The sequence below is a fragment of the Octopus sinensis genome, linkage group LG10, assembly GCF_006345805.1.
Source record: "Octopus sinensis linkage group LG10, ASM634580v1, whole genome shotgun sequence".
Taxonomy (NCBI): domain Eukaryota; kingdom Metazoa; phylum Mollusca; class Cephalopoda; order Octopoda; family Octopodidae; genus Octopus; species Octopus sinensis.
The window spans coordinates 31,050,156-31,077,158 of record NC_043006.1 but is presented as its reverse complement, the minus strand read 5'-3'; the positions used below and the strand labels follow the sequence as shown (position 1 = coordinate 31,077,158).

General features: G+C 38.2%; 1 protein-coding gene and 2 long non-coding RNA genes across 4 annotated transcripts; 2 read left to right on the top strand and 1 right to left on the bottom strand.

Moving 5' to 3' along the window:
* Nucleotides 1-358: 358 nt before the first annotated feature.
* On the top strand, nucleotides 359-24,209 carry LOC118765079. The gene is made up of 2 exons (XR_005000928.1): nucleotides 359-388; nucleotides 23,996-24,209. It is a non-coding gene; the product is annotated as an uncharacterized LOC118765079 (long non-coding RNA).
* LOC115216745 (secernin-1) lies at nucleotides 3,173-24,189 on the top strand. 2 transcript variants are annotated; one of them, XM_029786296.2, is made up of 6 exons: nucleotides 3,173-3,321; nucleotides 13,563-13,741; nucleotides 17,287-17,474; nucleotides 18,015-18,229; nucleotides 20,119-20,319; nucleotides 23,478-24,189. In XM_029786296.2, exons 2-6 carry the CDS (start codon nucleotides 13,586-13,588, stop codon nucleotides 23,993-23,995), a joined length of 1,278 nt encoding a protein of 425 aa, XP_029642156.1. In that variant the 5' UTR covers nucleotides 3,173-3,321; nucleotides 13,563-13,585; the 3' UTR covers nucleotides 23,996-24,189. The 2 variants fall into 2 exon arrangements, with proteins under 2 accessions (XP_029642156.1, XP_036362379.1); XM_036506486.1 differs by lacking the exon at nucleotides 3,173-3,321 and adding an exon at nucleotides 5,271-5,298 and having other exon boundaries at nucleotides 23,478-24,187.
* LOC118765081 lies at nucleotides 6,987-15,796 on the bottom strand. Its single transcript, XR_005000930.1, has 3 exons — nucleotides 15,787-15,796; nucleotides 9,541-9,544; nucleotides 6,987-7,240 (listed from the first exon to the last, which is right to left on the bottom strand). It is a non-coding gene; the product is annotated as an uncharacterized LOC118765081 (long non-coding RNA).
* Nucleotides 24,210-27,003: the final 2,794 nt, after the last annotated feature.

The window sequence follows — 27,003 nt, the reverse complement described above, 5'->3', positions numbered from 1 at the left end:
TATTTGATTTCCTCATAACCAGTTCACATTGTTAACATCCCGATGTGTTATATTAATTAAACTCATTAACTGTCTGCAGGGAGACACAACAAGTTTCTAGATATTTTTTCCAGTTATTTGCCAATTACCTTCAGTTGTGTTCGTATCACAATTTAAAAAACAACTCATCAAACTCATAACTCTAATATAATGACATTGTCTAGACTCCAAAGCTATTTCGTTCATAGCTGCCGACTTATGAAATGATCGAGATTGCTAACAGAGGCGTGCATGTATGTATGTATGTATGTATGTATGTATGTATGTATGTATGTATGTATGTATGTATGTAGGTATGTATTGGGTTGTCCGGAAAGTTCGTGCCGATTTTTAAAGGAAAGAAAAAAAGGTCAATAAATACTTTTTAATCAACCAAATATGAACCATTTTGTTGCACAATGCGTCTCCATCTTTCCTTAAACTTGAAAATACCCTCTTCCCAGAATTGAGGTGGTTTCATGGCAAAGAATTCATCAAGGTATCTTTTTACATCATCCAAGGAATTGAAATTTTTACCATTAAGACTATTCTGCAGAGACCTGAATAAGTGGAAACCCGAAGGAGCAATATCTGGTGAATATGGAGGGTGGGGTAACACATCCCAGCTGGGCTGGGATTTTTGTCTGGTTCCCAAAGCATCAAGTACCAAAAATGAACTTTCTTATCTTCCATTTTAAAGGGTTACAGAATTAATACAGGTTATAGGAACTTAAACCTTCTTCCACGAAAAGATAGCTTAAGTTGTGCTCTAAATGGAGGTGTAGTCAAATCCTATTTTATGGACTCAACCATGTTCTAAAATAAGTCGAAAGGTAAGCTACTATAAATCGGCACGAACTTTCCGGACAACCCAATATGTATGCTTGTGTGTATGTGAAGGCGCGGGGCTTACTGGTTACGGTATTCGGCTCATGATGGTAAGGTGATGAGTTTGATACCTGACAGTGGATTGTGTTCTTAAGCAAGACTCTTTATTTCACGTTTCTCCGATCCGCTCAGCTGACAAAATCAAGTTGTACCTTTATTTCAAAAGGGGCCAGCCTTGTCACACTCTGTATCCTCACTGAATCTCTCCATGAGAACTACGTTGAGTGCAAGTGTGTCTGTAAAGCGCTCAGCCGCTTGCACATTCATTTCACGAGCAAGCTGTTCCGTTGAGCCGATCAACTGGGAGAGAGGGAAGGAGGGAAGGAGGCAGGCAGGCAGGCAGGCAGACTGACAGACAAATAGATAGATAGATAGATAGATAGATAGATAGATAGATAGATAGATAGATAGATAGACAGACAGACAGACAGACAGACAGACAGACAGACAGACAGACAGACAGACAGACAAACAGACAGACAGACAGACAGATAGATAGATAGATAGATAGATAGATAGATAGATAGATAGATAGATAGATAGATAGATAGATAGATAGACAGACAGATAGACAGACAGACAGACAGCAGACAGACAGACAGATAGGTAGGTAGGTAAGTAGATAGATAGATAGATAGATAGATAGATAGATAGATAGATAGATAGATAGAAAAACAAGTGATTGATTTTAATTATTTCATTCTTAATATACATTCCGATGATGCAACCCGCATAATTCATTCTCGCTTTTTTTTAAATTTATTTCATTTCATTTTTTTTTTTTTTTTTGGTTTATTTACTCCGATTGACGCAGCAGCCTGTGCGACGGCATTATAGCATTACGAGTAGATTTTTCTAGGGTTATATATAAGAGTGTCATAAGCCCTATGGACTTCTAAATAAAGGGTTCTAGCAATCATGCTGGGGCACGATCTTCACGTTCATGCGTGCACATTCATACATACAGCATACATACATACATACAGCATACGTACATACATACATACAGACAGACAGACATATGCATGCACGCACTCGTGCACACACATACATACACACATACACACACATACATACATACATACATACACACATGCACACACATACATACATACATACACACATACATACATACATACACACATACATACATACATACATACATACATACATACATACATACATACATACATACATCTCATTTGTACCTATCATCATAGGTACATTAGGCTATAAACCGACAAATTTACACAAAATCTTAGAAATACTAGCGTCTTCAAAAAAAGATCAAAGAAACCGACGTGGATTCTCCAAATCCAATCCGTTGGTGTCACAGTGAAGATCTGCAAGACATTCTAAAAATTCTCCATGTGAGGTTCTTATGTGAATAGATGCACACATTTGGGTGTATGCATGGACATTTCAACCAAAACACCAACTCAATCACATATTTACAAACAGCGAGAACTCTCTTAACACAAAAAGTTTTGTTTTGTTAGCGACTGACTTGAACCCTCTGGAGAAGAACTTAAATAAAACTCAAAGAAAAAAATCTCACACACACACACACACACACACACACACACACACACACACACACACACACATACACACACACTCACTCACACACACACAAATACCTTCTGTGCTTTACAAATATTGTGTAATTGTGTGATGTTTTAAGTGTTTTCGTTTCGTAAATGCAATGATAGTCCTAGGTCTGACGTTAATAAATTGTTGAGAATCTGAGAAAATCTGCAAAACTGCCAGAAACATCACCAAAATCCAAACAGAAATTAATTTTGAATGTGGTTAATTGAAACTTCACGAAAACCGAAATTAAATTTTCCGCTCATTTATTTCCCCGTTTCGTGTTATTATTTTTGTGATGTAGACATGACCAGACATATCTTATAAGGTACAATGACAATGGGTGTTATGTATTGTGAATAAAGTTAACATAAAAATTTATATAAAATAAGTTTCGTTGGGGGCAGCCCCATATATGTCGAACTATTTTCATTTCCCTTAATACCAACTCAGCCATACCCATTCCTTTCGTTTTCTTTCCGATGACCGTTTGTTTACTTCTCCTACTCCTACTCCTCTTGCACTAAAAGCTTCTCCTACTCCTACTCCGATAATTGCTGCTCCTTCTCCTACTCTCACTCCTACCTCTATTTTAATATTTTAAAAAATTGTTCTCTATCTCCCTCCCTCTCTCACTTATCTCGCTCTCTCCCCCTCTCTTCCTCTTCCCCCAACCACTTCTATCCCAGTCTCACCATCATATCCACGCCGTATCAACGTTGTCAGGTGGTTGTTCCGTGTACCGTGCAAATATCCCATTCATTCATTCAAGTCAACCACTTCATTGCCGACTATTTGTCCGACCGTCTTACTCTTCTTCTTAAGGTAAATCAATCACATTCGTCATGTTTCTAAATATAATTATCAATATTATTAATCCTAGATAAACAAATCTAAAATGAATACCATTATAAGCACTGTTCGTCCACCAAACATTTTTTTTTATTTCATCTCTATCTCTCTACCCATCCATCCATCTATCTATCTATCTATCTATCTATCTATCCATATATTTATTTCTCTTTTCTATCATCCTCCTTTCTATCTATATTTTCTGTCTATATCTTGTACTTACCACTTTCTTTTTATCCATCTCTCTTACCTTTTGACATATTAATCCAACCAGCTTTTTTACTGTCTTCTAACGGGTATACAAACTAACAAGGGAAACTCTAGGCTAAACCATATTTCCCTCAAAATAACACCCTACCATCTTAAAAATAAAGGTAGTGGGGGACACATTGGACATTGTAGTCCTGAATATACAAAAAGACAAGTTAGTCATGGTTGGAACGTATATGGTGATCGGCCTCCCGCTCTATCAGCGCTGACCTGCTCTTAAAAACCTACTGCGAACATATCTATCTATTTAACTTATCTATCTCTCTGTCTATCATTCATCCACATTCATTAAAGTATCCGACCATTATAAGACAACTATTCCAGAACATCCTACCTATCGGCTTCTTGCATTTCCGTGTGCATGTCTCTCTCTATATATATATGCATACATATATATATATATACAAACACGCCGCACGCACAAATATCTAGGTATGCATGTTATATATGTATATGTTGATGCAAATATACTTTTGGAATGAATTTTTGTATATGATTCTGTTTGGGTGTTGATGTGTATTTCATGAATGTGTTTGTATATAAAACATCGCTCTGTAGGTGGGTGTGTACAAGGTATATTTACACACACTCCAATGGACATGTTGTGCGTATAAGATTGTATATTTATGATAACACACTTATAATTATTCGTCGCTGTATTAATTGTATTAATTTAATCCTCGTCATTGAAATATACATTGTACACACACACATAAATGTACACTAACCAACATAATAATTTGTTATGTATATATATCCACATCAAACTATCGCAGAAATACATACATTGGATGCGCGCGTGTGTGCGTGTATATGTATTCTTCCTTCATCTCAGAATATATACGCACAGAGAAAGAGAGAGACAAGTCGAAAGTTCGCAAATCGACCGTGCCCCGATTTCTGATCGGTACCTTTGCTAGTGAGTGCTAATATCTCACAAACACAATGAAATATTATGTACAAATGTAACGTAGATGACATAATTGGAGACGGGACCGGTAGAGAGTAATTGACCTGAGTAGGTTTACGACTGTTGTTAATATTGTTGAAGTCTAGATCAACCCCGATCAGCCCCAATTCAGCTAATCTATCATCAAACATAATGCGTTTGAGACTACAATAACCAATGTATCCTTTTTTAAAAGAGATAAATGAAAACTGAGGGAGATTTGGGTATTATTTTAGCAGATCGAACAACCACGCAGATGCTTCCTCCTTTGTTCGCATTGTTGTTTAACCCTTGGTCAGACACTGTTCGCACAGTTTTTTGTTGTTTATTTTTTAATCCAGGACGACATTGCATTAATGCGTCCTTCATTTTTTTAAGGCGGAAAAGTGAGATTTGAGGGAGACCTAATAGTTATTTCAACTGGTTACGGAGGTGCCCCCTACTTAGCTCGCCTTCTGGCGGTATGTAGACAAACCGTGTATATACATTTAAATCCTATATATACTCGCACGAGCGTACCAACAAGGAAGCTTCTAAGGAGTTGATTTGCTAAAAAATAACAGCCAAATTTCCCTCAAACAGTACCTTAATCCTACCACCTTAAAGAAAACAAGGCAGAGATGAATTCTAGTTGCTACACTATGTCTTAAAGAAAACAACGGTTAGTTTTGACTGGTAATTACTTCGATAACGGGTTTGATCGATCGACTTGGGGTCGATGTCCCCTAAAGGTATTTAAAGAACGTTCCTAACACACATTTGTATACATACACTCCTGACATCTATCTTACTGGGGAAAATAATTATTCTATACTTCAAAATATTTTATTTTTTATTTTTTCATTTTATAAGGATTTACAATAAGGTTTATGGGCTTATCTACTTGTCGGATTAATGTATGTAAGTATATTTGCGTGTATGTTCCGCGTGCATTTTAGAGCACGTTAAGCATACAAACACAAGCAGTCATGGAGTGATATATTCTAAGAGTCTTGCTTTTCAACTTGGACTGCAAGTGATGATACGTAAAAGGTGACACACACACACACACATATGCACATATTTATATATATTTACATCCAACTATATACACATCATTATGTCATATACAGACACAGCTGTGACTGTGTGTATGTCATCGTTTTAACGTCCACCTTTTCATGTTCGTATGGATCAATTGGAATTTGTTGTGGAAGATTCTCTATGTACGGATTCTCTATGTACCCTTCCTGTCGCCTAGCTTCTGTTTCCAAATACGGTTATAGTTTCCCATGACCAGACATGCTTTCACGAAAGTTTGGAAATGAAGAACACCGCCTGCATCATGATGACACTCCTTTACAACTATCAAGTGATGACAAGGCAAGGAGACAGTAACACACACACACACAGAACAGGCTTATTTCTTTTCCGTCTGCCAAATCACCTCACAAGGCATTCGTCAGCTTGGGGTTGTAAAAGAAAACGCTTGCCCAAGGTACCACACCAAGGGGCTGAACCCAAAAGTTTGTGGGTAGGAAACAAACCTCTTAAACACCCACCCCTCCACCCGTGTGGGTAAACACACGCCTGTGTATATATCATCATTTTACGTCCGTTTTTCCATGCTGGCATGGGTTGTATGTGTTGACCAATCCTGATGCATCCAAGGACCACATCACACTCCAGTGTCTGCTTTGGTATCGTTTCTAAAGCTGGACGATGCTCTTCCTAATGCCAGTCACCTTGCAGCATGGAATGGGTGCTTTCTTAGTGTCACTGGCACTAATGAATTTGCCATGCAGCCTGTAAGAAAGTAAAACTTTGGAGGGGGTTGGGCAGCATTTATGGGAGGAAATGAGGGTATGGAGTATGGGAGGAGGGCAGAAGGGAAGGGCAAGCAGGTTCTTGTAAAGAGGAGCCGTATGGTTATTCACCTTGAGGAAAGAAGAAGGCAAGAATGAGTTGCAAGTCTCTTCAATGTATGAGGTGAATGTGCTGGGACAGTGGAACTAGGAGTGTGGGTGGGTAGGCAGCAGCTTTAAAGGTTAGATAGGAATGAAGGGTGTATATAGGGATTGATGGAAGACCAATGATGAGTTGAGGAATGGTGCTGAAGAGAGAGAAGACAGTGACAGGATAATAATAGTAAATAATAATACAGGAGATCTATATTTACACCCAGGACCAGGTATATAGGAGTGAAATTTTGGATTTCTCGGTTTTCTATGGATTGATTTTGATAAAACTTTTCCCAACTGTTTTGGACACAATGGCAACACCATTGTTATGTTTTCATTATTCTGTGTAACGTCCTTTTTTATTTCAAATTCTTCAGTTTTGGGGTGAACCACTCTAATAGCCTCTCTCCTCTCTAAGAACAATAGGATGCAGAAATAGCCTTAATGATGAAGAAAAGTTTGTCATCATCAAAGAAAGTGCTAAAGGCACTTCTCTTCATGTCATTGCAGAGAAGTTAGGTCATCATATGGACATGGTTAGATGATTTCTGAAGGGCCCTTTGCCAAGGAAGAAATGATCTGATTGTGGGACCTCCAAGACTGTGACGACTAGTGATTTAAGAAATATTGGTTGCAAGTTATGTGGGAAACCTAGACAAACAAGCAAAGCCATTTTCACCACCTCCAGACTTCCTCATGTACCGAAAACCCCAAGAAATCGCATCCTTTGAGGCTTCAATAGCCCCAAAAGTAGATGACGTTAGACTATGAGTTGTGTTCTATTCACTGATTAAACCAGGGCAACCCTTGATGGACCTGATGGTTGGGCATATGGTTGGGTCTGTTTTAGAGATAAGCATCAGCAACATTTACGAGATCAACAACAGAGTGGAGGGGTCATGTTGTGGGCTGGTATCATTGGGGATAGACTTGTTGACCCAGTCAGAGTGCCTAAAGAGAGTAAAGTGACTGCAGCCACCTACTACTTTCTCCCAAAAGCGGTCTTGGATCCCTGGCTACAAGACACACCGCTGTCACTTCTAAGGAATCTCGTATTCATGCATGACAATGCTCCCTCCCACTCTGCTAGGACCACCCAAACATTCCTAGGGTCTTACAGCATACAAGGTGAAAGGTTGATGGTGTGGCCACCAGTATCTCAGCCCTATCGAAAATCTTCATTCCATCATTAAACAAGATGTTTATGTCGATGGACACCAATTTATGTCAAAAGATGTCTTATGGGCGACCATCAAAGCTGCAGCAGAAGCAGTCAAACCTGCTACTATTAAGAAATTGACAGATTCCATGACTAATAGGGTTTTTGAAGTTATCCATCAAAATGGCGCTCATGTGGCTAAATTATGTCAATAAATGTTGTAATATTATTATGGCTTTCTGTTAAATATATACTCAATGTATGCTTAATATGTATCATTATTCTTCATTTTCTGAAAAAAATGTCTTGATGGGATATTTTCATTCAAAAGCTATTCGTGTGATCCACCCCAAAAATCTGAAGAATCTGAAATGAAAAAGAAAGGATGTTACACAGAATAATGGAAAGATAACAATGGTTTTGCTGTAGAATGCAAACCGGCTGGGAAAAGTTTTACCAAAATTGATTCACAGAAAACCAAGAAATCCTAAATTTCACTCCTAAGCCATTAGTGTGGTTCTGTATGTATATTATAAAGTTGTGGCCAGTGCTAGTGCCACAGTACAGCATCTGTGCCAGTGGCATGTGAAAGCAGTCTAGCTAGTGACATGTAAAAGGCACCCACTACACTCTTGGATTGGTTGGCACCAGGAAGAGCATCCAGCTGTAGAAACCAAATCCAAATGGAACCTGGTGCAGCTCTCCGACTTACTAGTTCCAGTCTAACCCATACCAGCATGGAAAGGCATATGCTAAATGATGATGGTGATGATATGTGTGTGTGTGTTAAGTGTTGTGTGAAGGTGTGTAGCCTAGTGGTCAGGGTGATGCACTCATGATCACTAGATTATGGGTTCAGTTCCTGGACCAGGTGGTACTTTGTTTTCTTGGCCAAAAACACTTCATTTCACATCGCTCCTGTCCATTCAGCTGTACGTGGGTGACCCCTGCAATGGATTGGGCTTCTGGTCAGTGTGGAATGCTGGCCTGCTTGCCTTCTGATTGGAGGGATGCTGGCCTTTCTGCCTTCCAATCAAGGGGGAATGTTGGCCTGCCTCCCTCCGATCAAGGGGGAATGCTGGCATTCTTGCCTTCCAATCGGGGAGAATGCTGGCCTGCTTGCCTTCTGATCAGGGGGAAATGCTGGCCTTTTTGCCTTCCAGTCAGGGAGAATGTTGGCCTGCCTGCCTTCCAATCAGCGGGGAATGCTGGAGGTCATATTGAAGAGGAAAACGAGTATGGAAAGGGAATTCCAAAGTTCAGAGGTGCGAGGAAAGAAACTGGTTCTGTAAAGTACTTTATGACACTTAGGAGGCTGGACAGTATACTGATGAGAACTGGTTGCAAGTCTAGTTGATTGCTGATAAGTTCTTAAAGGAGGAACTGGAGAAAAGAGCTCAGCTGAACAATGTCCATGGAAATACTTACAGAAAAGAGACAAGGAAGCCACATGACAATGATGAGAGAGTGAATCCAATTTAGAAGATAGATCAGGACCCAAAACATTACAAATATGGCATTGAATGTTGTCCAACAGAGTTAAACAATCTGCAGAAGCACCTGCCCATATGTGACAACAGTACTCAATGCAGGGGCGAATGCTGCACTTATAAAGATAAAGAATAATCTCAGGAGTGAGATAACTCCTTGAACGAAGGAGTGAGCCTACCTTCATTGCAGCTGATTTGGCAATAGGTTCAATGTAAGTCCTCAAAGGAAAATCATTACAGAAAGTCACTCCTAGGGGACAAAGGAACGTCTCACAGGTAAGTCAATACCATCCATCGAAACCGATGGCAAGAAAGGATGTCTGAAGTGATTAATTGAGAGAATTTTAGTTTCCGATGGATCGAACATTACAAGCCATTTCCTACCCCACTCAACATTAGATCGAAGATCATTATCAAGATTAGCAGCGATCTCAACCTTATCAGACAAGTCATCAGATTTGTCCAAACAAGAGTACAAAGTAGAGTCATCAGCAGAGATTACTAGCTGACAGGTGATATGATCAGGCAGATCATTGATAAAAAGAAGAAAGGGAGTTGGGCCAAGGACAGTGTTAATAGAAAAACTAGATGAAGATTGACCATCAAGAACAACCTTGATCCTACGGTCATAAAGGAAAGTGGAGATGATGTTCAGCATGAAACCTGACACACCAAAGGATTGGAGCTTCCATAGAATTCCAGCATACCAAACCCTATCAAATGCCTTAGAGATATCAAGAACAACTGCCCTAGCTTGACTTTCTCTTCTGGTGGATCATTTAATTATGATTTTATTCAACATTTTCCCCTCACAGATTCACACACTTATTGCAGCAGTCCTTCAATTTTTCTAAGCCTTGTAAAGGAACTCAAAAGGTTGGGCTTCCAACCAGGCCTTTCATGATACCCTTAAAGCCAGGAACTCTTCGGCACCCCCTCATAGATTAGTGAGGACTTAGTAATTATGAGGGGTACAATGTAATGCCATTACTGTTGGTGCCATAATCAAATCTACCCATGTGGATTTGATCATGGCACCAACAGTATGTATGTTGATCAAGTGATGTTAACATGGGCCTGGAACAGTGGTTCTCAACTATTCTTTGTCTGTGGACCCCTTTCATTCCTGTTATACTGGACCTCCATAGCCATTTGATGCATATAAAAAAAATCCTGTTGTACTTTTATAATTAAATATTATTACGGAGATGTACTTGCATAGCAAGTGACCTGATCTGAGATTGTGTGCTGGAACGAAAATATTATTATTATTAGGAATTGTAAAAAAAAATATTTGAAATATTTTGTGAAGTCTAGGAATATTAACAAAACCTTTTTAACAATAAAATCTTATATATACCCTGGTTGAGAACCACTGATCTGGAGAGTTGTCTCAGACATAACAACCTCTCTTGTCTATAAAAGGATGTACCCAGTTTATGCTGCAAAGGTGTTGGTGAGTGGGAAAGCATCCAACCAAAAACATGCCAAAACACAAAAAGTGAGATGCTTCTTTGAGAGGAAGACAAGAACTCCAAATGGTGGCAGCAGCAGCACATCTGTTTGCTTATATTCCTTAGCGAGAGAGAAGAGGGAGAGAGATATACGTAGAGAGAGAGGGAGGGGGAGAGATAGATAGATGGACAGACAGACAGATAGACAGACAGATAGACAGACAGATAGATAGACAGATAGATAGATAGACAGACAGATAGGTAGACAAATAGATAGATAGATATTGGAGGATTTCCACTTCATAATTCATGTTCCTATTATCAATAATCTGGAACTAAATTCCAACCATTGCATTCCAATTCTTTTGGAGACGACATTACACTTCAGCAGCACCAGAGATTATATTATAGCATTAGTTTCTGTTTCAATGAGAAGATTTCTCTTATTCACAGTCCAAAGACCATTTTGACATTCAACCTGACGGCTAGAGGAATCCAGGCTAAAGTTGACTACAAATTGACATTTTACTTGAAGAAAGACAAGAAAATATAATGGTTACTTAGAATTACAAATCCGTAAACATGCACAATCACACATGTACAAGTGTGTGTGTGTGTGTATGTGTATACAATGTATGTTTACATGTTTATATATAATATATATATATGTGTGTGTGTATATACAAATTTATATATGTGAATATATACATACTGAATGTGTGTGTGTTGTGCATATGCATTTCTAAATATATAAATATTTCTTCATGTGTGTGTATGAGTAAATGATACAAATGTATATGCATAAGTGTGTTATGCATATATTTTGTGTTAAGCTTAGAAGCAGTGCACATTAGCAGAATTTCCAATTCAAGTTGAATGGAATGAACCACTCTGAATTCTTGTCATAGCATCCATGTAGATGGAATTAGGAATGGTGAGCTTGCACTAGCAAGGAGTTGTATAATGTTATAATAAAGAATTGAAACCAAGTAGTGATATTTTGAATGCATTTAATACGTGTGTTTCAGGTCATTGCTCAATAGATAAAAAGGGAATTTCATCTCTTACGCAAGATCTTTCTCAGTTAAAATATATCAAAATATGAGCAAATTTGTGGAATTCACACTCTGTATATGGTTGGGACTGTTTAAATTGCTTACTAGATAGGGAGAGGACATGGCTAGGAGGGGGAGAATATTTATAGGGAGGAAATAGAAGAGAGGAGAGTGAGGAGGAGGAAAAGAAGGGAAAAGGGCGGCTAAATAAAAGAATAAATAAACTGTAGGAAAGAACTCATTGCTGAAAAGAATGAAAACAATAATAATAATAATAATAATAACCCTTTCTACTGTTGACACAAGGCCTGAAATTTGGGGGAGGGGGAGAGTCAATTATATTGACACCAGTACTCAACTGGTACTTGATTTTTTGACCCCCAAAAGGATGAAAGCAAAGTCGACCACAGCAAAATTTGAACTCAGAATGTAAAGACAGATGAAATACTGCTAAGCATTTTGACCAGCATGCTAACAATTCTGCCAGCCTTAATAATAATAATAATCCTTTCTACTAAAGGCGCAAGGCCTCAAATTCGTGAGGAGGGGACTAGTCAATTACATAACCTCCAGTGTGCCACTGGTACTTAATCTATCGACCCCAAAAGGATGGAAGGCAAAGTCGACCTCGGCAGAAATTGAACTCAGAACCTAGCAACAGGCGAAATACTGTTAAGCATTTCATCCAGCACGCTAACAATTCTACCAGCTCACTGCCTTAATATTAGTAGTAATAATAATAATAACAATAAATTTATATGTAAATAAACAAATGTATCAGAATAGTGTGAGCAAGAATGGTGGCAGGATATTGGTGAAGGTAGAGAATTATAGTGGCATATAAGAATGGGAAAGGTGGATAGGAGGATGGGGCAGAATGGAAACCCATGACAGGGTGTGAGCCTCCAAGGTCATCGTGCTATTTGACCTTGAATTCATAAATGGTGTCCTGGCACCATAAATTATAATAAGAATATAAAAGAGAATAAGATGGAATAAAGCATAGAAGAATTATGAGTTTACTGATTTATTTATTGAGCTCTACATATCAAACTGTTTAGGTATGGGACCTGAGTGTCACTACTTAGAAACACATTCTTATATAGGGGACAGGGCAGTGTTTGTGACACAGGCAGGTATTGCTCAGAATTTCGTTGCTATGTCATCACACATCCAACCAATCAGATGTCCAGGATGAGTGAAGTCTTGGTTGCATTTCGCTTGAGAGGCAGTTCCCTATTCGCTGCAGATGAGCTCACTTCTCATTGGATGTGTCAGATCATGTGAAGAAAGTCATTGATGGAGGGCATTAGTTTGTCAAGTGGATAGTATTTTGCAAGGGAAGCAACTTATTGAAGAGTTAATTTTAATTTTACCTATCTGTCTGTTTGTTTGCCTATATAAGTGTTTTATGGATGCAAAACTATTGGTCAGTCTATAACCAGGCATGTGTGTATGTATATATATATATATATATATATATATATACATACATACAGTAAAATCTGCAGATGAAGAATTCTTTAGTTCTGTGAATCAATCCCAGGACTTAATTTTTTTTAAACCTTGCTCCTTGCTCTTATTCTATTTTACTGAACTGTTAAGTTACAGGGATGTAAACACACCAATACCAGTTGTCAAACAACGGTGGGGTACACACACACACACACACATGCACATATATGTGAGGCTATAGTAGAAGACACTTGACTAAGGTACCACACAGTGGGACTGAACCCAGAATCATGTGGTTGGGAAACAAACTTCTTACCACAGACACAATATATTTTTCAATCCAAGTTCTCCATTAGTAGAAAAAGTACAATTAGTAGAATTATTTGCACTAATCATATTCCACCAGTATCTCTGTTCTGTAAGTTCTCAACTCCATTTCCAGGTATCATTCCGTTCCCCTCAAAGATGACCGAGTGTGCTAGTTATGTATTTGTTGCACAACCCCCAGTTACTGAAACGGGCAAAATTATTTTTGGAAAAAACTCTAATCGTCCTGAACATGAAGTACAAGAAGTCGTCTATGTTCCAGCCAAAGAACATAAGACAGGAGAGAAACTGAGGGTAAGTCAAAGAAAAATGGTTTCTGTCTCTGGGTTTTACTCTGTGTGTGTGTGTGTGTGTGTGCGTGCATATAGGTTTGTGTGTTTGTATGTATGTATTGGTGAGAGCTGTATGAGTCATGTACAAGGATGCTGTCAGCAGGGTGAAAGTTGGCAACAAGTATAGTAGTGAATTCAGGGTAGGAGTTCACCAAGGATCGGTTCTCAGCCCCATCTTGTTCATCATAGTTCTCCAGGCTATAGCAGAGGAATTTAAGATGGGCTGCCCTTGGGAACTCCTCTGTGCTGATGACCTTGTTCTTATAGCTGAATCACTACCAGAACTAGAGAAGAAATTTCAGGTGTGGAAGCAAGGTCTGGAATGAAAGGGATTTAGGGTTAATTTAGCAAAGACCAAAGTCTTAGTAAATAAGAAAACAGACAAATCCCAAATCCCTTCAGATGGATGGCCTTGCTTGACATGTAAAAAAGGTGTAGGTAGGAAACTCGATAAGGTGTACCTGGTACAAACTTTAGACACCTAAGCGGTACAGCAATATCAGAGGAAGGTTAACAAAGTAGTCTTTGTGTGTGGCAGGTAAATAGGTACAATAAACACTAAAAATGTACAGAAAATAGATTTTGTCAAATACCCAGAGGGATACTAAGAAGTAGTAAATAGCTTCAGTTACTTAAGTGGTCAAGTCAGCAGTGGAGGGGGATGCTCTGAGAGTGTAGCTATGAGAATAAGAATAGGCTGGGCAAAGTTCAGAGAGCTTTTGGTCCTACCTTTGTTGGTAAAAAGGATGTCTCCCTCAGAGTGAAAGCCAGATTGTATGATGAGTGTGGACAGCCATACTACATGGCAGTGAAATATGGGCTGTGACTGCAGAGGACATGCAAAGGCTTGAAAGAAATGAAGGTAGCATGCACTGCTGGATGTGCAATGTCAGTGTGCATGTCTGACAGCGTCTTTAGAGAAAAATTGTGAATAAGAAGCATCAGATGTGGTGTGCAAGAGAGATGACTGTGCTAGTATGGTCATGGGATGCATATGGCCGAGGACACTGTAGGCATCAGGAACATTTGTTGGGTTTTTTTTTTCAGAGTTTGTCATGTTTAACTAAGTGAGTCATTCTAGTCTGTTGGGGTCCATATTTACAATTATGAGGCACAGAAAGTGCATTGATCATACACAAAACACAGTACTTGACACAGAAATCAAATTGCTGACTTAGGTGGTCTTACTGATTCAATGTGTCTAAGCCTCTCTGTATTATAATAATCTGCTATTTCAATATATTATCTCCCTACTTGACTGGATCACTTCAACTCGTGTGGAGTGTTCACTGGGTCATATCACAGAATAAATAGGGAGTCTTTTAAAATAGTTTGCTTCTTTTCCTTGAGACTGTTGAAGGGAAGAAAATAATACAATCCAAATTTTTTATTTGTCAAATGAATACTTTCAAAATGTAAAGGTAAAAAGTTATCTAAAAAAACCATTGATGAGGTCTAGCTGTCAGTATATCCATCCATCCATCCATTTTCTCTGCCAACTATTCCTGGGAGAGTTGTGGAGTTTTCGGGCACCTCCTCCATAGGATTCTATCAGAAGCAACGGTCACTACATTTCCTGGCTGGACTCCCAAATGTGACCAACTAACACAAATGGATGCTGTCCAGCCATCTCATTTTTGGTCCAACCTTAGGATCCCTGCCAGTTGGCTCAGCATGAAGAATCTCTCTTACAGTCCTCTCCTGTGGCACTCTTACCACCATTAAAGCATCCACACTACAAAGGCTCTCCTCCTTTCATTCGATATACAAACAATGAGACACAAACAAGTGTGGAATGTTGATGTTGAAGAGAATCTTCCTCTGCTGTTTGAAACCTGCTCCTAACCTGCAAAATATCAACTAATGAGAGGTTTCCTATGTCACCAATTCTCAAACTTATTTTTTGCAATTGAAATAAATATCAATGGAAATAGTAGTTGTGATACCTGTGCCGGTGGCACATAAAAAGCACCATCCGAACATGGCTGATGCCAGCGCTGCTTCGACTGGCTTCTGTGCCGGTGGCACGTAAAAAGCACCATCCGAACGTGGCCAATGCCAGCGCCACCTTGACTGGCTTCCATGCCAGTGGCACATGAAAGCACCCACTACACTCACAGAGTGGTTGGCGTTAGGAAGGGCATCCAGCTGTAGAAACACTGCCAGATCAGACTGGAGCCTGGCACAGCCTCCTGGCTTCCCAGACCCTGGTCGAACCGTCCAACCCGTGCTAGCGCGGAAAATGGATGTTAAACGATAATGATGATGATTGCTTCCTTTTTTTTTTTTACTAAGACTTTTCAACCTCTCGTAAGATTCATATCCCTTTCATCCATTGATGGATGAGAAATCAAATAATTGAATTTTGTTTATCAGACTGGTATGAAGTATTTTTATTTCATCTTGAAAACACTCAAGGATATTCTTTATTAGAGAGAAGTCAATAGAAACAACCCAAGTGTATCACTGGTATTTGTTTTATGAATCCTGAAAGAGTGAGAGGAAAAATGTTTTGCATTATTTATATTCTGAGTTGAAATCTTTACCAAAGTAGAGTTTGTCTTCCATTTTCTCAAGACTTGATAAAATAAACTCCTATCAAATACTGGGGTTTGTTTATTCAACCGTAGCCCTTCAGGGTCTGTGTTAGAAAGCATAAATCTAAAGGATTGAATTATATCGACTGTAACATTGTTTGGATTCCAAATTTAGAACAACAGACCAAGACATTGTCAGACTTTCAGTGAGGCCAGGCATCTAACAGCTCTCTCTCTCTCTCAGATACAGAAAGTATTATGTATGACTATGGTATATGTGTGTGTGTATCTTTGTGTGTGTGTGAAGGTGCAGCCACAGCTAAGCAGTGAAGAAGCTTGCCCGATTCCTCTCTCTCACATCCAAAGCTTATTTATTGGTATTCTTTCCTAGTCTTCAAGATTTCAATGACATGATTGCTTAGTTTTAGAATGACATTGTAGGATAGGTGGAAGAGGTCTGATATGGCCAGTTTGAACATAAAACAGAATCTTTGGGCCAGATACAGCTAGTTTAAATGATAAAGGGTTAAAATCCTAAGACCTTGGGTTTGATCCTGCTTGTGCCTCAGAAAAACATCTTTCATAGCCTCAGGTCAATCAGAAAGTTTGTGAGTAAAATTGGGTCTAAATGGAAACTGTGTGGAAGCCTGTTGGATGGAGTGTATCTGTATGTGAAGAAACCAGCCTTCTCAAATACAGACACAGTGGGTCATGCTGAGACTGACCGAGGGCTACATGAAGAGTACCAGTATTAGTTGAATATTCTGGCACACAAGAATTCAGTAAGGCAGTCGTTTAAAGTAAGATAAAAACTGGAATCTCTGTTTTTGAAACCGATGGCATAACCATTTACTTTGTGTGTGTGTTACCATTTATTTGTGAGTGGCAGAGAATTGTTTTTATGTATCTGTTAAATCCCCATCACACATCCCACAGAATCTTGTAATTTTGCTCTCAACTTTACTTTTAGTGCAGCCTTATAGAGATTGACCAGTCCTCCCACACAAATGGTGTGGTACTGAGCAAAGCAGCATGGATGTGGGGGGCTGAGATGGGAGCTAATGAATATGGAGTATGTATTGGCAGTTCCATAGTCTACAGCAGACTGGAAGAGAAACTGGGGGAAGAGGAAAAGTTGCTGGCAGCTGATTTACTCAGGTCAGTTTTATCATTGTTGTATTCCTCTGTGTTATCAGCAGTGTCAGCAATTCTTGCTGTCTATGTCAGCAGTTGTTGCTGTCAGTATCAGTAATTATGCTGTTTGTGTCAGCAGTTGTTGCTGTCAGTGTCAGCAATTATTGCTGTCAGTGTCAGCAATTATTGCTGTCAGTGTCAGCAGTTGTTGCTGTGAGTGTCAGCAGTTGTTGCTGTGAGTGTCAGCAATTATTGCTGTTAGTGTCATGCCAACACTGACAGTATCCACTATCAACAGTTGTTGCTATCAATCTTGACATTGTTACCATTGCTTCTACCTCATTATCATTTTTATCCTCATCATTATTTAATATTTTCTATCCTCTCTAATCCCATTATCATGATCATATCCATCACATAATTAATAATCTTGGGAAAAGCACCTCAGTTTCATCCTGTTTAAGAAAATATAAAAAATCCTTCTCCAAACAATCACCTTCAAATTAATTTTCATCTTTTTCTTCTTCTTTTTTGATGTTTAATGATTGATTTTGTCTCCCTTAGGTTGACATTAGAACGCAGCAAATGTTCTCGTGAAGCTGTCGATGTCCTTACATCTCTGCTGACCACACATGGTCAAAGTGGCCCCTACAGTGAAATACCTACCTTCACACATTCCTGTAAACACTGCTATAGTTTCCTCATAACAGATGGTTCTGAAGTCTGGGTGGTTGAAACGGTCGGAAATGGTTCTTTCTGGGCAGCTGCGAAAGTCACAGGTAAGATGATGTTCCAATTACCCAAACGCTGTCAATATATTCCAAAACAGCATTATTAGAAATTTCATATTAAGCTTTAAATAAAAAGAAAATAGTTATTAGTGTTGTGATCATAGCAACTCCAGCCAAAGTTAGTGGTAACCCTGGCAGTGGTGGTGCCATGTAAAATGCATCCAGTCCACTCTGTAAAGTGGTTGGCATTTGGAAGGGCATCCAGCTGTAAAAACCATGCCAAAACTGACCTCACCTGTGCTGGTGCCACATAAAAAGCATTCAGTCCACTCTGCTGGGTGGTTGCTGTTAGGAAGGGCATCCAGTCATAAAAAGACCATGCCAAAACAACTTTATATCATTCCCATATTATCATAAATCAAACATATATGTATATTAAAACAACAGGGCACCCAATGATAAAACCCAACAGTATAAAATATACTCATATATACAAATAAAGGTGATAAAACCTAAAAGAGTAATATGAGTGAAGTCGAATGAAGAAAAATAAACGGATTAAATTAATGCATTTTAAAAGCAACTAAAAATTGAAGGCAATGGCACGTAAAAATAACCATTGGAGCATGGTCATTGCCAAAGCCGACTGACTGGCCCTCATGCTGGTAGCACATAAAAATAAACATTAGGGCATTGTCGTTGCCAGTGCTGCCTGACTGGCCCTCGTGCCAGTGGCACATAAAAAGCACCCACTACACTCTTGGAGTGGTTGGCATTAGGAAGGGCATCCAGCTGTGGAAACCTTGCCAGATCAGATTGGAGCCTGGTGCAACCTTCTGGCTCACCAGTCCTCAGTCAAATCGTCTAACCCATGCCAGCATGGAAAGCAGGCATTAAACGATGATGATGATGAAAGGACAAAGCAATGACCAGAAAAAGAGTCCATTCCAAATCCATCTCCATCCAGAATACTGCCAAAATAATATATTTCAGCAATATTCTGAATAGAAATGGATTTCCCTTATTTATATATTTTAGTTTTAAATTTTTAGTTGCTTTTATTATGCATTAATTTATTCCATATATTTTCCTTCATTCAACTTCATTCTTATTAACCTTTTAAGTTTATCACCTTTTATTATTCGTATATATGTGTATATTTTATACTGTTGGGTTGGATGCCCTGATGTTTTTAATATATACTTATGTTCGATTTATGATAATATGGGAATAAAGTTATTTTGACAAATTACAGCGTTTATTCATTATACCTTTCAATTTATTTTTCCTTCCCTCTCAATGTTACCTGAGCACTTCCATCTACAGTCCTATTTTTATTTTTCGGTTTAGCGAAATTGTAAAATTATCTTCATATATATATACAGGAAATTAATTATATGGTCAGTCATAGAGTGACTAATTGTTTTGCATCCACAAAGTGCTTAGCCTTATAGACAACTCCTTTTGTTGAATAACCAAGGTTGTAAAGTTCCATATTATCCAAGAGATGGTGGCTTTTGTGATCATGTAGATGCACATAGTGGCAGTGCAGCTATCAGACACAAACCATGTGTCCAAGTCACATGGTGGATTGTCAGTGGATTATGTATCCAACAAAGATATATGGTCCACTGACAATATATATATATATATATATATATATACACCTCTCATATATAACTGAAATATTTACATAGTTTGGTAGATGGTAACTGTACTGAACCTCATCTGATGTGTGGGTGTTTGAGTCTGTTTACACCAAATTATTTGTCTATTGAATAAAGTTAATCCATAGATATTAAATAATATCAACAGAAAAAAAAATAAAGACAATCAGCAAAATATCAATTTAATTTTATATCAAATTCTGTTGGTAATATAATGAGTTTTTCTAGAAACGTCCAACATTTTATTTTTTTCTCTTTTTACCATTTCAGCTGGATTGTATAGTATACACGGCCACCTCACCATCTCTGATAACTTCTCTCTCTCATCAGAGAATCTAATTGCTAAAGTCAGTGAAGCAGGACTTTATCAAGAATCTGATGGACCATTTAATTTTGCAAAAGTATTTACACCTGATAATGCACCTGCAATTGATGCAGAAATTTCTAAAGCAGAGGAGCTGATCGTTGCAGGTAAGAAACTAATATTTATTTATTTATTAAATGGATGGTATTCTTCGCAATTTCTACCTATTTCACATTTCCTACAAGATTCTATAAGTATTAGGGGTACCGGAAAGTAATGTCATATTTTCAATTTAACAGTCTGACATCATAACACAAATAGTTTACAAGCCAATCAAAGGTGCCCTAGTAATCAACCAATCAGCATAGAGTTTATAACCAAATGTCAATGTAGACACATGCTGTGTGTGTGTGTGTGTGTATGTTTTATATGAAACGAGCCATGGAAGACAAAAACTGGTTCATTGCATATTTGGTATTGCATGCTTTCAGGATTTCCTAAGGATAACAATGCAACGCATGCCAGAAAAAACATATGTTCCATATATAACCTGACGGTGTGAGTTTTCAGAAATGCCAAAGGTGATTTAATATATTTAAAAGAGAAAAAAAAACAGCGATTTTGATCTTTTGGATGAATATCAATCAAGGAGATCAACTGTTCTCAATAATGACACATGGAAAGCAGCAATTGAAGAGGATCCAGGTCAAAGCATCGGGGAATTATTCCAGAGGTTTAATAGGCCTTGGTCCACTGTGCAAGATCATCTCAAGCAGATTTGAAAAAGTTTTTAGAGAACAGAAGTGGGTACCTCAGGGGCTGTCCCCTGAGAATGTAGCAGTGTGTTCAACAAGATAACCCAAGCTCTACCTCACCCCTCTCCAAACTTAGCACCATTAGGTTTTTACTTATTTCTGTCATTTAAATACTTTACCAGTAAAAAAAAAAAAGATATTCAGAAGCCAGGATGATATCGAAATGGCACTTCACATATTTGTCTCCTCTAAAGAATTTCTTCACTGTGAGAAATTCAATCACTGATAACTTGTCTGTGATGTGTGAAAATGCTATCACTAACAAATAATAGCAACAGAGGCAGTATTAAGACCAAAAGGTGGAATTTATCTCCCACTTAACACGGCCTCTACTTCAGGGGACTGCACCAAACTCTGCTGTCTGGTTTAGCATTGGTTCCTACACCTGGATGCCCTTCCGAAATTCCAAGCACTTTACAGAGTGAGTGCATTGGGTGCATTTTTACATGGCACCAGCAGCAGTGAAGTCACAAGACCCCTCAACTGAGTGGGAGGAGGTGGCTTTGTTCCAGGTGATGGGATGTTAGCATATGAATAGGGAGGAGGGAAATGGGTGTCTTGTAATAAGAGAGATACATGGCTCCCTCAGTGGGAGAGAAGTGATTGAAAGAGGATCATGAAGATGGGAGAAAATGTGATGGGGTTTCTACAGTAAAGTTACAAGGAGCCAAGTGGAACAAAGGATTGGTTAGGGTGAATGATAGGTGAAGGGAAGGGGTTGTAAGGAGTGGACAGAAATAGAGGGGGTGGGGAAGGGCTGGTTGGAAGATATGTTGTAGGTAAGAAATACCACTTGCTTGAGATGCACTTTGTTCTTAGCTTCCTAAGCAAATTTTATTTACAAACAAAACTTTTTCTGATTTCACTGATGTGCATGTTTCTTTGTGGATTAATGTATATAAATGGTTTTTCAATAACCTCCACCACTTGGCCATTTCCTGCCTGCATTTATTTGTTTTTCTCTTTGCTCCATTTTTACAAATAATGGAGCAAATATTTGTTTGCCTGCAAATATTTTTACAATGAACATTAATTTCCCTCAAGAAATTTAACTGAAACAGTGAGAATTTACCAAATCTAATCCTTCCTGAATCTCAAGGACTCACAGAGCTGCTCTTTATTTCTAGTTTATCACAATTTTGATTGTAGTTCTTCAACAGTCTTTCCTGGTCATCATTTTTGCAGTGTTGCCAATGTTTGGTAATGATAAGTACCACTGTGAGGAGAAATTCAATCACTGAGAATTATGTCTTGTAACACAACATAATGCTGGTCAATGTCAGACTTTAATTGCATTTAATGAATTTGTGTAAATCATGATTTTATGTTCAAACAAGGACTTCAACTTCTGCTTTTTATATTTCCACAATTGAGAGTCATTAAATATCAGTAATATACTATGTTTGCTTAATTACATTAATTCTGAATCTATATAAGACATCAAATAGTTTTAATTTTACATTATTTACATTTGACAGATATTTGTCCTCATCTTGTTTGTTGTTAACACAACGTTTCAGCTCATATACCTTCCAGCCTTCATCAGGTGTCTTGGGGTAATTTCGAACCTGGGTTCTCATTCCTAAGGTATTTTTTGATATTATGAATCTTGGGGTTAGTAACCTGTGCTCTTAACCACTACGCCATATGCCCATGGGCAATTATGGAGTGAATTTTTTAGGGCTTATAAATGTAATATTCTCCTATCCTTCTGCCTTGGTCTGCTTAGGAGGTTGTTGTGTCCTAGCATATGTGCTGCTTCTTTTAGTTTTCGTATTTTCCAGTGGTGGTCTCTGTCTATTATTTTAACTTCATCCCACAGTGGGAGGTGGTCTCCATTTTTCCATACATGATCAGCTATACCCGATTTATTAATATCTCCTCGTGTCACAGCTTTGCGATGTTCCTCTACCCTTATTTTGAGGGGGCGGCATTTTCACTTTTGTAGGCAAAGGCGAAACATGCTGCCCCCTCAAAATAAAGGTAGAGGAACATTTCAAAGCTGTGATAAATCAGGTATAGCTGATTATGTGTGGAAAAATGAAGACCTCCTCCTCCTGTGGGATGAAGTTAAAATAATAGACAGAGAACACCACTGGAAAATACGAAAACTAAAAGAAGCAGCACATATGCTAGGATACGACAACCTCCTAAGCAGACCGAGTGCAGATAAGAGCAGCATATAGGAACCAGTATTAAGGAAGGATAGGAAAAGAGTTCAATTCCAGGCAGTGACCTGAATAATAATAATAATAATATCAAAAAATACCTTAGGAATGAGAACCCAGGTTCTAAATTACCCCCAAAACACCTGATGAAGGCTGGAGGCAATATAAGCCGAAACATTGTGTTAACAACAAACAAGATGAGGACAAATATCCGTCAAATGTAAATAATGTACATAATTCCTCATTTCTTAAATATAGAACTGTAGCTTTAATTAAGCTTTTTTTTTTCTTTTTTTTTTTTTTTGTAATAAAAAAATCTTTCAATTTATTTTCTCCTTTCAGAACCCTTAAATCCTCGAAATTCTTTCAAACATCTTCGAAAAGATGCCATAGGCATCAATATATCAAGAGACCAATTTGTCACGGCCAGCAGCCAGATATCTCTGCTTTGTCCACAAGAAGGGGCCAGTAGTTTCAGTGGCTCTTGCCACTGGTTTACTGCCACACCAAATCCAAAGACAAGTATTTTCAAACCATTTATATTTTCTTCTGAAAGCCAGGAAGTGGATCTCCCCAGTATATCTCCGTCTTATGGGGACGATGATCCTGCCCATCAGAAACCCCGTTTCCAGAAAGAAGTTGATCGTAAACACAAACTTTATAAAAGTCACATGAAATTGAAATCTTTGCTTGCAAGTGGGGGGCCACTGGCACAGCAAAAGACTGACATGCTTCAAATGTTAGAAGAAACATGCCTTCAAGACATGGAGGACACATTGAACCAATTCCATGCTTTAAACCCCAAAAAACTTGCAAGTGCTTTCTCTCATGTTGCACAGCTTGAAATGAATTTCCTTTAGAAAAAAAAAATGGTAATGCTGTCTGTCGATGTAATTGCTGATAATGGACCAAATAATAGAATTAAAATGTTAACTTGTTAAAAATCATGTGACAGTCTTTGATGATGGAGCTATGGAATGCTTTCCTAAAATATTTTAGCATCTCTACCTGTTTTTAGTGGCTGTGAATTAAACTAGGAAAGATATTTGAAACAGTTTGGCTTTTTTGAAAAAACAAAATGTATTTGAACATATGAAAGTGATAGTAATAATCAGTGGCTATGTGTGTGTGTGTGTTTAGATCTGGATGTGTGTGTTTATGTATAAACGCACACATGTGCCGACGATCTCGAGGCCTGTCCCAAGCTTTAGTGTCTACTTTGGTAATGGAGGCTCTTCTTTAGAGAAGCATTTCAGAGGATTGGACAGGATGAATGGGTAGGAAAGTTCAGAGAGGTTGAGGGGAATATGGTGAAGATGGGTGACCAATGGTGAATATCAGTTGGTGGGGGGTGGGAGCAAGAAGGTAGAGGCAATATTCAGTTATGATAAATAAAGATAAATCACCAATGCAAACTTATCAACAATATTGCCTGAGAATATTTTGTGTTTTTTAATATAACTTTTAGACATGTAAATTATTTTTTCATCTTCAGCAATATCCACCACTTTACTCCTGCAGATGAACTGTCCCTCAACACCTCCCTCCCACTTCTGTGACCAGCATTTCAAGAACTGTTTCATTCACTGACAACATTTCCTGCTTCAGAACACCAATGGTCTGCAACTCTTCTAAGAAAGCTTTATTGAAAAATAAAATATTTAGTAATATACAAGTTGTCAGCTTAAACGGTCAATGCCCAGCCGTAAGAATGCTTTCTTCAGAATTATCCTCATGTCCAAATTTGTAAGTAGCACCCAAGCGTTGCCAGAGATGAAATAACTACCAAAAATGGTGAAAGAACAACAAAATATTCTGCCAGCATCCACTGAAGATTGCTGTGTCCAAATCCATGAACAACATGAATCCTTGGATGAAGGTAACATGATGCAACCAATACATGATGCTGTATTTAGCCCTGTTTAATGTACGTTAGAATTCGATTTTTAAGCCTAAAAATTAGGGGTGCACATTATACATGAGAAATAAATGTTACCCCATTTTGCTGCGGCCATATTTGAGACAGTGTAGGTTATATCAATTGTTTAACCTTTTAGCATTTAAATTGGCCATAGCCAGCCAAAATATTCTGTTTTATGTTCATACTGATCAGGTCTGATTTCTCAGACCAACCTTACAATATCATCTGAAAATAATTAAGTTTCCTCATCAAAATTTCACAGCTATGAGATGATGAATGATAATTGAAAACAATGTGAATGAGTAAGGATTTCATAATGTGAATGCTAAAAGGTTGAGCTAAATGACTCATAATGAAGAGTTTTAAATCTTCATCATTGTTTAATGTCCTCCTTCCATACTGGCATGGGTTGGACAGTTTGACAGGAGCCTGCACCAGACTACTGTCTGTTTTGGCAGGATTTTTACATCTGGATGCCCTTCCTAACACCAACACCCAACAGCAGACTTAGTGCTTTTTACATGACACAAGTATAGGTGAGGTCAGTTTTGGCAAGGTTTTTACAGCTGGATGCCAACCACTTTACAGTGTGGACTGGATGCTTTATACGTGGCACCAGCAATGACAGGGTCACCAAGTGACTTGAGAGACAAAAATCTTTTGAGAGGGGAGGTGGACATTGGAGGAGGTGATCTTGTATCACATGATGAAAGGTTATAATGAGACAGAAACAGGTGTCTTGCTGTAGAAGAGGTACATGGTTACCCAGCCGGAGAAAGGGGGAGGGATAAGAGAGAGAGAGATTAGGAATGAAGATGGAAACAGGTGTGCTGCCACAAAGGAAATACATGGTTACCCACTCTGAGGGAAGTGCAGGAGAAGGAGAGAGTGGGAGACAGCAGGAGAGAAAGTTTTGCACTTTTCTATGATAGCAATAATTTGTAAGTTTGTTGCTAAGCTTGTATCAATCAAAATTTGTTTACTATTTTAACTGATTCAAAACAATGTTAAGGGAAAGGTACACAACTTCTATTAGTTCCCTTCTTTGAAACCAATTCCCAAGGCATTGGTCAAAATGGGCTACAATAGAAGACACCCAAGTGTGGCATGCAATGGAGTTCAGAGAGGTTGAGGGGAATATGGTGAAGATGGGTGACCAATGGTGAATATCAGTTGGTGGGGGTGGGAGCAAGAAGGTAGAGGTAATATTCAGTATTCATGTGGTTGTGAAGCAAACTTCTTAACCACCAACCCACGAGATAGACAGAAGGTGATTTGGCTTAGGCGTAGGGATATTAATAACCAGTTGTTAGAACTCAACATGCCACAGAATAAATCATTAAGTGACTACAGAGCATAATATGACATTAGTTAAATGAGAATTGCATTATCAAATTCATTAGCTTACAGTTGTTTCTGCTTTGAGATGCATTGTGCTCAGAGCCGAATGCTTGTGCAACATCTTATAGTATCATTGGAACCATTAAAACAAAGTCTGTTTTTCAGTTTTCTTGTGGGGGAGTTCAAAAGAAAAAAATTGCAAAAACGTTTCACAAGGGATAACCTGGAAGTCAAGAAGAATACAAGTTTTGCATTATGGAGGGTTTTTTTTTCATTACAACAAAGCTTTCAGAGATGCAATCCTTCCATAATTGAGAGGATGATTATATGTATATGCATATAAAAATGTTAAAACAAATAACATACATCACATACAGGTATGCAGAGTTGTAAAACAAAACAAAGAAAAACAAGATGAAGTCATTTGTTTAGGCATTTTTAATACATTTTAATGGGAAAAAAAAAGGTATCAAACAAAAAGAAAAAAAAATGACATACCCCTCCATGAATAAAAGAAAATATATTTCAATGAAAAAAAAAAAAAAATGTCTATTTCTTTCTCAAACAAAATTACAGTTTATCAAAAACAAGTAAAAATCAAGAAAA